The sequence below is a fragment of the Mobula birostris genome, chromosome 13 (assembly GCF_030028105.1).
Source record: "Mobula birostris isolate sMobBir1 chromosome 13, sMobBir1.hap1, whole genome shotgun sequence".
NCBI lineage: Eukaryota > Metazoa > Chordata > Chondrichthyes > Myliobatiformes > Myliobatidae > Mobula > Mobula birostris.
Genome location: NC_092382.1, coordinates 42,260,286 through 42,276,495, shown reverse-complemented (window position 1 = coordinate 42,276,495; position 16,210 = coordinate 42,260,286). Strand labels below are relative to the sequence as shown.

General features: G+C 44.9%; 1 protein-coding gene across 4 annotated transcripts; it reads right to left on the bottom strand.

The window, feature by feature from the left end:
• Positions 1–222: 222 nt before the first annotated feature.
• Positions 223–11,818, bottom strand: LOC140206748 (uncharacterized). Of its 4 annotated transcripts, none has more exons than XM_072274945.1 (3): positions 11,572–11,818; positions 9,236–9,399; positions 223–2,649 (listed from the first exon to the last, which is right to left on the bottom strand). In XM_072274945.1, exon 3 carries the CDS (start codon positions 2,231–2,233, stop codon positions 1,127–1,129), a length of 1,107 nt encoding a protein of 368 aa, XP_072131046.1. In that variant the 5' UTR covers positions 2,234–2,649; positions 9,236–9,399; positions 11,572–11,818; the 3' UTR covers positions 223–1,126. The 4 variants fall into 4 exon arrangements, with proteins under 4 accessions (XP_072131046.1, XP_072131045.1, XP_072131047.1 ...); XM_072274944.1 differs by having other exon boundaries at positions 9,236–9,403; positions 11,572–11,806; XM_072274946.1 differs by lacking the exon at positions 11,572–11,818 and adding an exon at positions 9,923–11,094 and having other exon boundaries at positions 9,236–9,403.
• Positions 11,819–16,210: the final 4,392 nt, after the last annotated feature.

The window sequence follows — 16,210 nt, the reverse complement described above, 5'->3', positions numbered from 1 at the left end:
GCATCTATGGATGGGAATTAACATTTCAGGCCAAGACCCTTCATCGGGACTCTTGATACCCACGTATCTGGAATATCAACAAACAAAGAAAATAGAAAGTAGGTCGAAATTGTGAAAACCTTTGACAAAATTTAGTTCAAGGCTTAAAAAAAAACCCTGCCAAACAGAGCTCAATAGTTAACAAATACAACAAAGGCAATAAACACTTTCATCAATACCAACATTGATTTTTTTATATAAAAATATCTTTGTCCCATTTCAATCAGTAAAATTTACAAAGATAAATAAGAACTTTAGAAAAGTTTAGAAAAGTCTATTTACACTCAAACCCACTTAGATTAACACTACCTTGGATAGAAGGAGGAAGAGAAATAACACACATGAAAAATAAAATCACAACAGTCAATAGATAAAACCTTCCCCAACACACACATGTTCCTCGACCAGTGGAGCACCTCACCACAGTTTGTGGTGTTTGTGTCATCAGTCAGACATCCGAAAGATTTTCTCCATCAATCAGCTTCCAAATGTTGCTACTCTGTCATTCGTTACCACGCCCCGCTGATGATTCCCTTCTCCTCGACTTCTTCAGTCTGCAGGAAGTTCAAGGGAAACCTCTTCACCCACAGCGTGGTGACTGGAACCTATCCCACAGGGAGAGCGAGAGATGAACAACAGGGGAGGGTTTAAACAGAGGACTGTTTTGGAACTGAATACATGGCAGGGTCCAGCCGGCCTGAGTTGATGCTCTACTGTACACTAAATGTGTTATAAATTCACTAAGTACCATAGATAGTGTTTAAAATAGGACTGATTTATTGGTCTCTTATCCAGAATATTAAACTCCAGTCCATTTAAAGGTGAATAGGCTGCAGGAGAAACTCCTCCCGTGCCCAGTGACCAGGGTGCAGAACTGGGTGTGGTGAGCAGCAGCAATAATTGCAGAGTTCAGCGCCGACAGTCACTCTCGAAATTGTATTCAGCAATGGTGATGGATAAATATGCAGCATGCAGCTTATTGAAAATTTCTCCCAGTGTGACCCTGGTATTGTATTACAAAGTTCGATGACTGAGTCAATCCCTTCCCACAGTCTGAGCAGGAGAACAGCCTTTCCCCAGAGTGAACTCACTGAGGTTCCTTCAGATTACATGACTGAGTGAATCCATTCCCACAGTCTGAGGAGGTAAACGGACTGTCCCCATTGTGGACTTGCTGATGTACCTTAAGTTGAGATGACAAAGTGAATCCTTTCCCACAGTCTGAGCAGGTTAATGGCCACACCCTAGTGTGAACTGACTGGTGTGTTTGTAGCCCAGATGACTGAGTGAATCCTTTCCCACAAACTGAGCAGGTGAACGGCCTCTCTCCAGTGTGAACTCTCTGATGTACCTTCAGTTTAGATGACTGAATGAATCTCTTCCCACAGTCTGAGCAGGTGAATGGCCTCTCTCCAGTGTGAACTCTCTGATGATCCTTCAGATTAGATGACTTAGTGAATCCCTTCCCACAGTCTGAGCAGGTGAATGGCCTCTCTCCAGTGTGAACTGACTGGTGTGTCAGTAGGTAAGATGACAGAATGAATCCCTTCCCACACACTAAGCAGGTGAATGGCCTTTCCCCAGTGTGAACTCGCTGATGTACCTTCAGTTGGGATGAGCAAGTGAATCCCTTCCCACAGTCTGAGCAGGTGAACAGCCACTCCCCAGTGTGAATTCGCTGATGTACCTTCAGATGAGATGACTGAGTGAATCCCTTCCCGCAGTCTGAGCAGGTGAACGGCCTCTCTCCAGTGTGAACTCGCTGATGTACCTTCAGTTGAGATGACCCAGTGAATCCTTTCCCACAGTCTGAGCAGGTGAATGGCCTCTCCCCAGTGTGAACTCGCTGATGTACCTTAAGTCGAGATGACTGAGTGAATCCTTTCCCGCAGTCTGAGCAGGTGAATGGCCTCTCTCCAGTGTGAACTCGCCGATGTACCTTCAGTTCAGATGACGATCTGAATCCCTTCCCACAGTCTGCGCAGGTGAATGGCCACTCCCCAGTGTGAACTGACTTGTGTACCAGTAGGTCGGATGACCGAGTGAATCCCCTCCCGCAGTCTGAGCAAGTGAACAGCCTCTCTCCAGTGTGAACTTGCTGATGTACCTTCAGTTGAGATGACCAAGTGAATCCCTTCCCACGGTCTGAGCATGTGAATGGTCGCTCCCTGGTGTGAACTCGCGGGTGAGCCATTAGGTCAGATGACTGAGCGAATTCTTCCCCATAAATTCAGCAGATGAACAGCCTCTGCCCAGTCTGCCCAGTGTGATCTGACTGGTGTGTCCACAGGTGGGAAGACCGACTGAATCCCTTCTCACACACAGAAGAGGTGAATGGCCTTGTCCCAGTGCAAACTTGCTTATGTACCTTCAGTTGAAATGACTGACTGAATTGATTCCCACTGTCTGAGCAAGATGAACGGGCTCCCCCCGTGTAAAATGACGAGCATGTCAGTCGGTCAGATGATTGAGTGAATCCCTCCCCACATCTGAGCAGGAAGGATGATTGAGTGAATCCCTTGCTCCACTTCGTAAATATCTGGACAGAGACAGCAAAACTGGCGTGTTGTGTTCAAGATTCCCATAGACAAATTCCTTGTCGTGTTTAACCTGTAAAAAGATTTACAAAATCCATCAGTGGGTGAAGGACAACATTTTAGATGAGATCACTTGAGTTGTCAAGGTGTGATCTGACATCACACTGTTACAGTGAAGTTCAACCCAAGTTGGAGAGAGAAATCATCTTCTATCTGGGCACAGTGCTGGTATCTGGAATGACCATCAAATTCTCTGATGCTGTTCCTATCTCTATAAGAATGGGGCATTTCTGTCATCTCCAGTCTGTGACCTGGCTCAGTTTGACTCTCTCCATTGGTATTATTCCCTGTTCTCAGTGAGCTGCATGGGTGTCTGGCCCCACAGTAATTGAAACACTCTCACACAAATAGCTGGCAGTGCATCCCATGCACCCACCACTCTCTGGGTAAAAAACTTACCCCTGACATCCCCTCGGTATCTACTTCCAAACACCTTTAAACTATGCCCCCTCGTGTTAGCCATTTCAGCCCTGGGAAAAAACCTCTAGCTATCCACACCATCAATGCCCCTCATCATCTTATACACCTAAAAAGGGCTCTAAACATAAACAAGGAAATTATACATTGCTTTGAGGATTTGTTAGAAGTATACAAAATTATGAGGGTATAGACAGGGCAAATGCAAGCAGGCTTTTTCCACTGAAGTTGGGTGAAATGACAACCAGAGGTCATGGGTAAGTGGGAAAGGTGAAAATTTAACGGGAACATGTGGAAAAGCTCTTTATTGAAATGGTCGTGAGAGTGTGGAATGAGATGTCAGCACAAGTGGTGAATATGAGCTCGGTTTCACCATTTAAAAGAAGTTTGATAGGTACCTGGATGGTGGGGGTATGGAGGGCGATGGTCCCGGTGCAGGTAGTTGCATTAGACAGCTTAAATGTTTTTTCGGCATTGACTAACAGTCTGAGGCATTTAGAGGAACAAAATATCCAGGGCATCAATATCTCTTGAAAACCAAGGTTCCCTGCGCCAGTTACCTTTCAACTTTTAATTTGGCAGGCCCATACAAACGCTACATCCTCAAAATTTCACTTCTGTAGTCCTCCCAAATACAAAGTATTCCTTGGCCAAAAAACAGCCTATCCCAAACCACACTTGTCAGATCCTTTGATACCATCCAATTTAGAATCTCAACCTGTGATCCAGACCTCTCTTTTTCCATATTTGCTTTGAATTTCATGGCATTATGATCACTAATTTCTGCCACCAGCCCTGGATCATTTCCTAACAGCTTACTGCACACTTCAACATCGGGAATTCTACAAACTGATTAAGGGCACATTTGACAAACTCTACCCCCATCTAGTCCTTTTACAATATGGGAGTCCCAGTCAAAATATAGAAAGTTAAAATAACTTACTGAATCAACTTTTGTTTCTTGGCATGGTCTGCGAACTCTCTACAAATTTGTTCCTTTCAATCCCTCAGACTGTTGGGTGCAACCAAATCCCAATGATGGCTACAATATCATAATTCCCTGTCCTGAGCTCATCTGGCTTTCCTATGATGCTTCTTGCATTATGATATATTCAGCTCAGCACATTCATCGCACCATGCTCAGCCATTTGATTGCTGACTCTGTCTGAGGTCTGAACAACATCTGACTGGTGTCAAGAAAACAACCTCTCCCTCATTGTCACAAAAACAAAGGAGCTGATTGTGGACGACAGGAGGACTGGAGACAGGCTAACCCCAATTGACATCAATGGATCTGGGGTTGAGAGGTGAACAGCTTTAAATTCCTCGGCATCAACATCACCGAGGATCTCACATGGCTGTGTTTTGAAAAGAGCACAGCAACACCTCTTTCACATCAGATGGTTGAAGAAGTCTGGGATTGGGCCCCAAATCCTAAGAACCTTCTAAAGGGATACAGTTGAGAGCATCCTGACTGGCTGCATCACTGCCTGGTATGGGAACTGGATTTCCCTTAATCGCAGGACCCTGCAGAGAGTGGTGTGGACAACCCAGCGCATCTGTAGATGTGAACTTCCCACTATTCAGGACATTTACAGAGACAGGGGTGTAAAAAGGGCCCGAAGGATATTGGGGACCCAATTCACCACAACCACAAAGTGTTCTTGCTGCTACCATCCAGGAAACGGTACCACAGCAAAAGGACCAACAAGCTCCGGGACATCATCTTCCACCAGGCCATCAGAGTGATTAATTCATGCTGATACAATTGCATTTCTATGTCATATTGAATGTCCTATGAACAAACTATTTATTATAAATGACTCTAAATTACACATTTAGACGGAGACGTAACGTAAAGATTTCTACTCATCATGTATATGAAGGATGTATGTAATAAAGTCAATTGAATTCACCCTCTCACTATCTGTTCTGTCATTCTGGCTCCCATTCCCCCTACAACTATTTTAACCACATCACCCCTCCCCTCCACCACTAGCACTAGCAAGCCTTACCACTAGGGTATTAGTCCCCTTTCGTTCTGTTCCCCTAACTAACGAATCCGCTGCCCTCCCTTTGAAATTTTTCTGCCAGGTAATCTCCCCAAAAGCTTCAAAAGTGGTCTACCTGTTGTTGTGTGGGATAGCAACAAGAGTACTCTGCAATGGCTATTTAACCTCATTCCCCTTCCTGACTCTCACCCAGTTTCCTGTGTCCTGCACCTTGGGTGCAACTCACCTCTCTTCATGTCATATTTATCACCCCCTCCAACTCCTGGATGATCTGGAATTCATTCATTTCAAGTTCCAACTCTTTAAAGTACAGGGTTACAAGCTGCAGCTGGATGCACATCTTGTAGGTGAGGGCATCAGGGACACTGGAGGTTTCCCCACCTTCCCACCAATGTCCCCTCTAATTTTTTAATGACCGGCGTATACATAAATCTTGTACTGTGCATTTTTTTACCCAGTGACAACATGTGCACAGTGAATTTTATATAGAGAGGTATTCATTTTAACAGCTAGCAAATCACTGTCGATAGGAACTTTGATATCCTCTGTGTTTGATCGACTTCACCTGCTCTCTCACACAAACTATGCAGCAGGCCTGTAACCGGTGATGAGGTATTTTCTCACCAGAGCTTTTGCACATTGTCCATCTGTAGTTTGCTTGCTAAATTACACTTTAAAAAGTCAGATGTCCAAATATCACTCCACTTCTTCCCACTTGTGAATTCTCCAGCAACTTTTGTATCACCACAATACACACAGGTAACACTAGTTTCTGTATTGGACATAAATATTTTCCCTGAATCCTCCTGAGGAATTGAGGATATGTTAAAAAAATCATTTCGAACCTGTGCAACCTCTGGCTAAAAGAATAATTGGGACTGAACAGGAATGTTGAACTGAAGTAAACTGTCATCAGCAGTTAGCTAAGACAGGCTCATTACCAGTTCTCTGCGGCTTGCAGAGAGACACACTGAGAGATGATAACATTATACATTGTACCCTCATTAGTTGATAACATTGTACATTGTACCGTCGTTTGAGTAAAGGGAGTAAAGGGAGGAGGACTCACTGATAAGGACAGGAATGAACATCTGTCTGTAACTAAGTCAGAGCCTTGCAAAGGGAACAACGGATAAGGACTGGATGGTACATCCATCTGTAACTAAAACCTTGATTTAATGAACTCTCTTATCTAATTAGTTAAGTTTTGCACCAACAGACATGGTGGCTGTACCAGTTCAAATAACATCTTCCAACAGTAAGGTATGGGGCTTACTATGTATAAATACATGGCTGTAACCTGACTAACTCATTCCACTTGTCAGATGGTGGCAGTGCTTACGTGCCTTCCCTTTGACAACTGGGTCTCAAACTCCTGCAGGAGAATGCACAATAAACTGTGGTGACGATAAGAAGCTGGTCTCTCAAGTTTTACTCAGATTTAACTTCAACATTTGGCGTCACAAACAGGATCCCAGTATAGGTACTGCCAAGCAGACTGTGGTGGGACATTACCTCACGAGAACAAGCAGTAAATTTGATATGGAAAAAGAACTGTGGAAAGAAGTGGAAATTGTTGAAATGGGAATGGAAGGAAAAGGCAGATGTAAAGTGGAACAGTATATTATTAGCAAGTTGGAGGAATAATGCATGTGAAAAAGGGATAGAGGTATGCACTACAGAAGGAACGCCAAAGGTTGGGAGACGCTAAAAGCGGAGTGTAAATGGTGGATGGGCGCTGAAAACGAGAGCAGGAAAAACAACGTAAGCAAACCAAGGCTGGCCTACATAGGAGAGAAGGGCAGGAACGTCAGTCTAAAGTTCGAACTGACAGGGAAACAAGGGATCCCGGACCCATGTCTGGCATACCGACCCGGTTTGAGGACAGTGACCGTGATGAGGAGTGGGCACCCACCTTACCACTACCCCCACCTTACCAGGGGCCAAGTGTTCCCAGTGCCCCTGAACCCCAATCCTCCCAGTGCTCAGATACGGTGGCCGCTCAGGTAAAACAGCGGCATCAGGGAAGGGGAGGCACTCTATACCCTGAGATCCAGAAAGGGAATAACGAGGATTATTCCGAGATAGTGAGGGAAGAATCCAATAAAACCCCAGAGTTAATGGCTCCACAAAGACAATTTCCCACCCAAATGCTGCCCAAACCACGAGCAGGAGTGATTCAGTGATTCCTGTGTATGCACCCTGGAAGCTTTAAGAAATGATAATGATCATGAATCAGGCCCCACATAGGAAAGAAAGACCAGCACAGTTTGCTCAGTATGTCCGCAGTACTCTACAAATGCTTAAAGTGACCCCGCAAGATTTATTCGGTCTCTGCTGCATGATTCTGTCAGCTGATGAGGGGTGGAAATGGAAGGCAGAATTGGGATACCAAACCTATCAGGAGTTTCAGGCAGGAAACCATAATGAGAATGAACAGACAGACCAGATTACTCAAGCTTTGGAAAGGGCTCTCCAGCAACTCGTAAACATCACTAAAGTACAAGAATGGAAACCTCAGCCTGGGGAATCGGGACCAGACTATTGGGAGCGATTTGTGGCCTGCTAAGGCACTTTCACAGGAGACCAAGCCTTTAATGTGGGAATCCGTCCGCCCAGTTTAACGCCTTACTGCTCCAATGCTTACCAACTAAGTCAGCCAACATGATTAAAACCAATAATATGGATTGGCCTGACAATGACCGAAATCGAATGCGACGAGCTTTGACATATTATTGGGACCCGGCTTCCGAACCCGATCAACCCCGAAGGGAACTAATATTAAGGGTGATTACATTCAGTGGGAAGCAGGACGCAAGTGGTCTATATCTGGGGATCAGAAATGGGAACAAAAACCTACCAAGGGACAGATGGGGACAACAACCCGTTTAGAAATTGACAAGCAAGGATGCTTCCAACCATGAGTACCACCACTCAGAAAGAGCACAATGTGATAGTGACGGACGGTGAGATGGTTGTGCAGGACTCTTTTGAAGCAGCTGCCTCCACCCAGAAGGCTGAGCTCATTGCTCTGACTCGTGCCTGTATCCCAGCAACAGACTAATGTGCAAACGTTTACACAGACTCCCGTTATGCATTTGGAATTGTACATAACTATGAGCCAACTGACCAAAATTCTCCAAGCATTACATTCACAGTATATTACATTACATTATATTCACAGAACCTGTGCTATTATTGAAACAGAATGCTGCACCTATATCCCTGATAAGTCTAAAATTACATCCCTCTCCAAGCACACTGCCAAGGAAACTGACAGCATCAAGAGAGTAGGACAGGATTTACACGGGTTCACCGAAGGGTCGAAATGGTGGTCTTCGAAGGCCTGTTTGGTAATATGTGGGGCGAGATATTGCATTATGGCCTAATAGTTGTACATATGATTGTTATAGTTACTGATGTACACTGCTTTTACCCACTGATAAGTCTGTGCTGTACTCAGTTGTGTTCTCTGTAAAGAATTACTACTTTGTTGATCATGTAATGATCAAATGGAGGGAGTGATAAAGTATGTAAGAGGCTTAACATTTCATTAAACAATAACAGCCTGTTTTTCTGAAAGAAACTGCTGATGATCAACAGATGTGCTGAGCCATATTTCTTCTTCAGGGTAGCTAGCTAGGATTTCAGGATGCTTATCTCCTTGTGCATTCATGCATAGAGATAGGAGAGCTTCAGTCTGTTCTGTGTGTATAAGCCATTATGACTATTTTGTAATTTGTCTTTAGGGGCTGTCATGTAGTAAATAACTTTGGCTCCAGCCTATCTCATGTGGGGGGTATCTGGACGGATATATCTGTGGTGTAAGGGGAATTGTTAGTCAGTTAATGGATTGGGCGGGAACAGTCATAGACTGTTCCTGTTTGAGTGACTAACTGAGTAAGCCCCGGGTGCTTGGAATAAAGAGTTTGTACTTCTGCAGTCTCTAAGTGACTTTATCCGGATTACACTTCCACAGAATGGGAGTGGTTTTAAAGGGCTGGGCTGGGCTGCTGGAAGCACATTATCAGACCTGAAATGATTGCAACTGGGTCTGACTGAGGCATAACTTCTTCTGGGCACATTCAGTCTCACTCCAACTATTTCCTACCTTCCTTTGTACAGCTATGTAATGTCTAAAGGACCAGTGTTTGAGTAAATGAGACTCACCAAACTTTCTCCTGACTGAATCACTGGAACCTCCGAGTCAGGTGGGTCCTCTCCAGTTGATGCTCTCAATCCTCGGACTGGTTCACTTGTTGCTGTTCCCTCATCTTCAGTCGTGGTTTGCTTCCAGTTGGGGTTTTTCTTCCAATAAATCTCTCACTGCAGATCTGACTTTAACATGAAAGATAATGAAGCACATTAACAATAAAATTGAGAACCAAACATTTCTGCTTCATGTTTCTAAGAACAAAACTCGCTGAAATTTAAACATTGAAAGTAAATATAATGATCTCAGTGAGCAATCTTTTATTGTCTCTCACGTGTCACAAAACGATATGGGATAAGAAGGAGCCATCATTCTGTCATGGTGAGACATAAGATACAGGTACAGAATTAGGTGATTCGATCCATCTGGTCTGCCCCAACACTCAACCATGGCTGAGTTTTATTCCAACACCATATTCCTACCTCCCTCCTGTAACACTGAAGCCACTCATCCTTTCCTCAGATTAGCAGTCATTGCTTCCAAAGGAACTCCAGAAACAAACATCTGATCCCAGACCAGAAATACTCGCTCAACACCTCAGAAGCCTGGGCAGCTCAGACCCTGGGTCCAATTTACCTGGATCAAAAACTGTGATATCCCAGGACTCAACCTCACAGAGTCATACAGCTGAATCTGCCACTCACCGATCCTGACAGACTCACACATCGTTCCCACATCTCACACTGGGTAGTGCAATCCGGGATTTCCCCACAACCAACGTCCAGCAGCTCGAAATTTCTGCTTCATTGCAGAAGGACGACCATCCAGCCCCATCTGTAGAAGTACTAACCAAAGTCAAAACCAAAACACCAACAGTTCCATATCCCTGGAAAGCTGATCACAGGATTATAGTCCAAGCACCAATTCTCCCAGTACTCTTTGCTGCCAGTAAAATGCTGCAGTGTGTCAGCCAGTCACAGTTCAATAACTAGCACTCCCACACCGATGCACAACAGAACCGGTACCTGATGACCCTCTGGCATTCCAGCTAACAAAAAACAATTCTGGAAATAACTCAGTGAGGCCGAAGGTGCATAAGAACACTTCACAATGAACAGAAAGGTTAGAAGAAAGGTTGGTGATATATAACATTGAAGTGGTGGGATACAGGGTGGACTGAGGTTGACCCAGGTTGCTGATATACACCATTGAAGCAGGAGTGGGGGGTGGGGGGTAAGGAGACGGGACAGAGTTTGAACAAGATGGGCAGAGATGAGCAGATGGAACCAGGTGAGAGAAGGGATCAAGGACAATCACTGATGGTCCTCCAGCAATACAGAGATACTGAATGAATAGCACATACCACTGCATAAAATATCCTAAAATGACAAAATTAGAACAAACAACAAGAACTTTGGCATATGCCCTTTGACCCTCACCAAATTTTTATCAACACAAGATAGAAAGTTTCCCATCTGGACACTTCACACTTTGCATGGTAACTACTCTGCCCGTGACTGCGAGGAATGGCAGAGAAATTTGGATAAGGGGTAGGCCATTTAGAACAGAGTTGAGGAAAAACATTTTCACCCAGAGAGTGGTGGATGTATGGAATCCTGTGCCCCAGAAGGCTGTGGAGGCTAAGTCTCTGGATGCTTTCAAGAAAGAGATGGATTGAGCTCTTAAAGATAGTGGAATCAAAGGTTGTGGGGATAAGGCAGGAACTGGATACTGATTGTGGATGATCAGCCATGATCACAGTGAATGGCGGTGCTGGCTCGAAGGGCCGAATGGCCTAGTCCTGCACCTGTTGTCAATTGGCTATTGGATACAGATCCGCACATCACAGAAACCATTCCCCGCCCCCCCGCAGCCTTCCCAGATCCTCGGTAATGGAGGAAGCATCACCACCAAGCACACACCACGTGATCTTGCGTCACAACGCGGAGGGCGGGGCAGAGCTGCAGTAAACAACCTCACATGATCTGTTGGCGGAAGTTCCATTTCAATTCTGCGGAAATAGACAGCCTGGGCTCCTGGTTTGGATCATTCAATGCAGATTAAGTGAAGTCGACACATTATTGACGACGCAAACAACAGGAATTCTGCAGATGCTGGAAATTCAAACAACACACATAAAAGTTGCTGGTGAACGCAGCAGGCCAGGCAGCATCTCAAGACTGCACCTCTTCCTAGAGATGCTGCCTGGCCTGCTGCGTTCACCAGCAACTTTTATGTGCGTTACATTATTGACGAGCCCAGATGACCGGGTACTAAATGAGTAATTGGCCCTCAGTTCGGGGCTCACGGCCAACATCAGATCTCCCTGCTCGGGATCGGTCTCTATACTCACCGATAGGAAAGTGGTATCTTCGGCCCGCAGATAGTGATTCCGACCCGGGAGGCGAGGATACAATTCCCGAATCCGCGGACGATCAGTTTCTGCACTGAGCGGAAAGGAAGCCCACCAAGACACTGTGGGCATGCGCGTAGTGAGTGTTACATCATCCGGAGGGCGGGTCCTCGGAAACAGACGCGCAGATGCTGCCCATCTGCGGTTAACGGGGCGGGGGGGTGGTGGTAAACGGGATCACGTGACCGGTGGGGTCTGCCACCCCAGACCGGGACTCCAGCTACCAACAACTCACCTAAGATGTATTCTATACTTTAATAACCCCAGCGAAGATATATCATCTGTCAACTCTACCAGTCCTCTCGTAATCTTATAAACGTCTATCAAGTCTCACCCCAGCCTGCGCCGCTCTGGAAAAAAACAACCCAAGTTTGTCCAACCTCCTGTTATAGTTTATGCCCTCTAATCCAGGCAGTGTCCTGGTAAACCTCTTCTGCGCCCTCTCCAAAGTCCCGACATCCTTCCGAGAATGGGGATGACCAGAGCTGTGTGAAACACTACAGATGTGGACTAACTAGTTTTATAAAGCTGTGTTACGAACTGTAACGTTTTAGCAATGAACCAGCAGCAATAGAGTTCACAATGGAGTCTGGTTTTGATGTTAAAACTACTATCCTTACTAGTATCTACTTATAATGTAGTAACTTAATGAAATAAAGTTAACAGTGTTATGTGTATATATGTGTAAATATAACTCCCAAACTATCGAGCCTGAGGGAACAAAGCTTAGAGTCTTGAGATGGTAAAGTAGGAAAGTTCAGTAATCCACGGAATAAATGATGGGAGAGAGATATTTGTAATCCAGGGTGAAACGTACAGAAAAGGCCGTTACATCAAAATAACCATCGTCGAAGTTCTTATCCGTTGAATCCGTCCACATACGAGTTATCAGCGAGAGTGACTTGTCACAGGAATACCGTCTTCCAGGGGTTACCACACAACATACCCAGGCAAGGGTTAACACAAGTGGTGCCCCAAGATATTCCAAAATCCACTCTTATGGATATTATGAAGTGATAGCCACACATTCGTTGTGGTTCCGTGTACCGATGATCAACCCACTCTTGTTGGCACAGAAGAGTTCCAAGCCTCAGCTGCGACAAACTGAATCTATCAGCTTTTCCAGTCTCTCTCTCTCTTCAGACCGGCCGACTGCCTGTCTGCAGATCGCTCTCTCTCTCTTATGGTTAAATCCACAGTTAGCGCCGTCAGCCTGTGACTGACGTCATAGTCCCGCCTCCTCACTCCGGCGCTCTTAAAGACACAGTCACAGTCCGACCGCAGGCTCGCAACAGCCGCAACACAACTTCCCGACTTTTCAACTCAGTGCTTCAACTAATAAAGACAACCACGTCATTTGCCTTCTTAACCACCCGATCAATCTGTGCAGTCTCTTTCAGGACCGATGAACTTGGAGTCTAAGATCCCTCTGATCATCAACACTGTTCAGGGTTTTGCGTTTAACAGTGTACTGTCTCACACATTCGACCAACCGAGCTGCCAAGATGATCATCACTAATCAAATCTCACTGAGATTTCTCAGGTCCTGTTGAATTTATTACCAAGTGCACAAGTACGGGAAGGTACAGGTACAGAGAAACACTGACTTGTGGCAGCATCACAGGCAAGTACATTCAGATAACACACGGAACACAAATTATACGATTCTCTGACAGTAACAATCTATAAATATGATTTATGTCATTAACAATATATAAAATACAGTACATTCTGTCATGATCAAAATTAAAATGTGCAATAACAGACTTGGAAATGGTGAATTTGATCCCTGTCTCCATTCCTCCTGGAGTCCACAACCAGCTCCTTTGTTTTTGTGACATTGAGGGAGAGGTTGTTTTCTTGACACCACTGTGTCGGGGTGATGATTTCTTCTCTGTAGGCTGCCTCGTTATTATTTGAGATGAGACCAATCAGTGTAGTGTCGTCAGGGAATTTAATTAGCAGATTGGAGCTGTGGGTGATGACACAAATCATGGGTGCACAGAGAGTAAAGGAGGGGGCCAAGGAGACAACCCTGTAGGGTATGTGTGCTGAGGGTCAGAGAGACAGAGGTGAGGGGGCCCACTCTTACCACCTGCCGGCGATCTGACAGAAAGTCCAGGATCCAGCTACACAAGGCAGGGTGAGGGCCGAGGTTTCTAAGCTTCTTGTCGATACTTCACGCCTTCGTATGGCTACTGCTCTGCCCATGACTGCAAGGAACTGCAGGGAACTTTGGTCTCACATGGGAACATTAGAGAAACAAACCGCCCCTCCATGGACTCTTCCTACACTTCCCCTGCGTCGGAAAAGCAGGCCGGGTACTCAAAGATCCTCACAACCCGGACATTCTTGCTGCAAACCTGCTCCCCCATCAGGGAAGAGATACAAAAGCCTTAAAGCGCGTACCACCAGGCTCAAGGACGGCTTCCTGTCTGCGGTTATAAGCCAAATGAATGGTCTCCAGTCCGATAAAATGGACTCGACCTCACAATGTAACTCGACGTGACCCTGCACCATATGTCTATCTGCACTGCACTTTCTCTGCAGCCATAATGCTTTGTTACAGTTATTGTTTTGTCATATATCAGCTCAATGTACTGTTGTAATGTATTGATCTGTGTGGATGGTACGTCAGGCAAGATTTTCACTGTAGCTCAGTACGTGATAAGAATAAACAAATTCCCCATTTTAATTGTATGGAAATATTGACAGACTGAGCTTCTGCTTTGGAATGTCAGAGGAAAACTTTATTGAACTATTGTCATTTCTGAGGAATGCAAATAAATAGAAAAGGCTTCAATGTCGCATTACGATCTGCGGTAACTGGGATCAGGTGACCGGTGGTGGGTCTCCCATATCAATGATCAGAATCAGGTTTAATAGCACCGGCAAATGTCATGAAATTCGTTGTTTCTGCGGCAGCAGTAGAACCTAATTCATAACAATAGATTTTAACAATTGTGAATTACAATAATATACATATTAAATAGTTATATTATATAAGTAGTGCAAAACTAAAAATAAAAATGTAATGAAGTTTTTTAATTGAGTGGAAATTCTGGAGAAAAGCTTAACCAAACTGTACACATTTATGAGAAGTTCAGAAAAATAGAGAAGGCTAAATTCTCTAAATTCTATACAAGATAATAAGAGGAATAGATAGAGTGGATAGCCAGCGCCTCTTCCCCAGGGCACCACTGCTCAATACAAGAGGACATGGCTTTAAGGTAAGGGGTGGGAAGTTCAAGGAGGATATTAGAGGAAGGTTTTTTGCTCAGAAAGTGATTGGTGCGTGGAATGCACTGCCTGAGTCAGTGGTGGAGGCAGATACACTAGTGAAGTTTAAGAGACTACTAGACAGGTATATGGAGGTATATGTAGGCCGAAGGGCCTGTACTGTGCTGTACTATTCTATGTAAATTCTCATATGAATGGCTCTGTATTAAATGTTTAACCATCATGGTGACTGAAGGCAGCTGCAGGTTCATGAGGGACTGTTACTGTCAGATTCCGCAGTTCTTGCGGCTGCTCATCGCACCCAGAACTAAACCCTGGTCACTGAGCATTGGAGGAGTCTGTTCTGCTGATGTTAGCCTTAAACTAGACTAGTGTTTAATATTCTGGATCTGTGAAAGATAAATCAATTCTCTATCAAATCCCGTGTCTCAGGTACTTCCTGTCTCTACCACACTCACAATGTACACTAAAGAGGCCACTCGGCCCATCTGGTCCCTGCCCATGTTTCTGTTCCATATCAGTATATCAAAATCTATCCCTGCCGTTCCCCCTCACTCTCCCTGTGATGACAGGTTGCAACTAGTCACCACTCCGTGGGATAGGAGATTTCCCTTGAATTTCATAGAATCATAGAAATCTACAGCACATTACAGACCCTTTGGCCCACAATGTTGTTCCAACCATGTAACTTACTCTAGAAACTGCCTAGAATTACCCTACCGCATAGGCCTCTATTTTCCTAATCTCCATGTACCTATCTAAGAGTCTCTTAAAAGACCATATTGTATCCGCCTCTACCACCATCGCTGGCAGTGCATTCCACACACACACTACTCTTTGTTTAAAAAACTTAGCTCTGACATCTCATCTGTACCTACTTCCAAGCAGCTTAAACCTGTGTCCCCTCGTGTTAGTCGCTTCAGCCCTGGGAAAAGCCTCTGGCTATCCACACGACCAATGCCTCCCATCATCCTATACATACCTGCATGAATTTCCTGCATGCTTCGCTCCACGTTGAGCTCACTGTGGTTTTAACATTCTTCAAAGCTCTGAACTAAGGTGGTTAAGCACCCTCTTCCCTGCTCTTTTCAAAGTTTTGTGTCATTTTCACTCACTTCAAAGGACTGTGCCTCAGACAGTTGGGTTGTTGCAATGCACCTCTGAAGTCTGACAGCAGACGAGCGAGTGAATCTTCGACAGTGCAGAGTCAGAAACCAACGAGTTGCCAGCCTGAGTCAGGGCTTTGGGGCTCCAGAAAGAGAATGGGCCCAGAGTTTACAAGGAGAAGGAGGGAGAAGAATCAGACCACAGGATGTGGCTACAAATGAAAGATCAGAAA

Coding starts and splice junctions, on each gene's coding strand:
- LOC140206748 (XM_072274945.1), bottom strand. CDS start 2,233: ATGGCTCACCCGCGAGTTCACACCAGGGAGCGACCATTCACATGCTCA.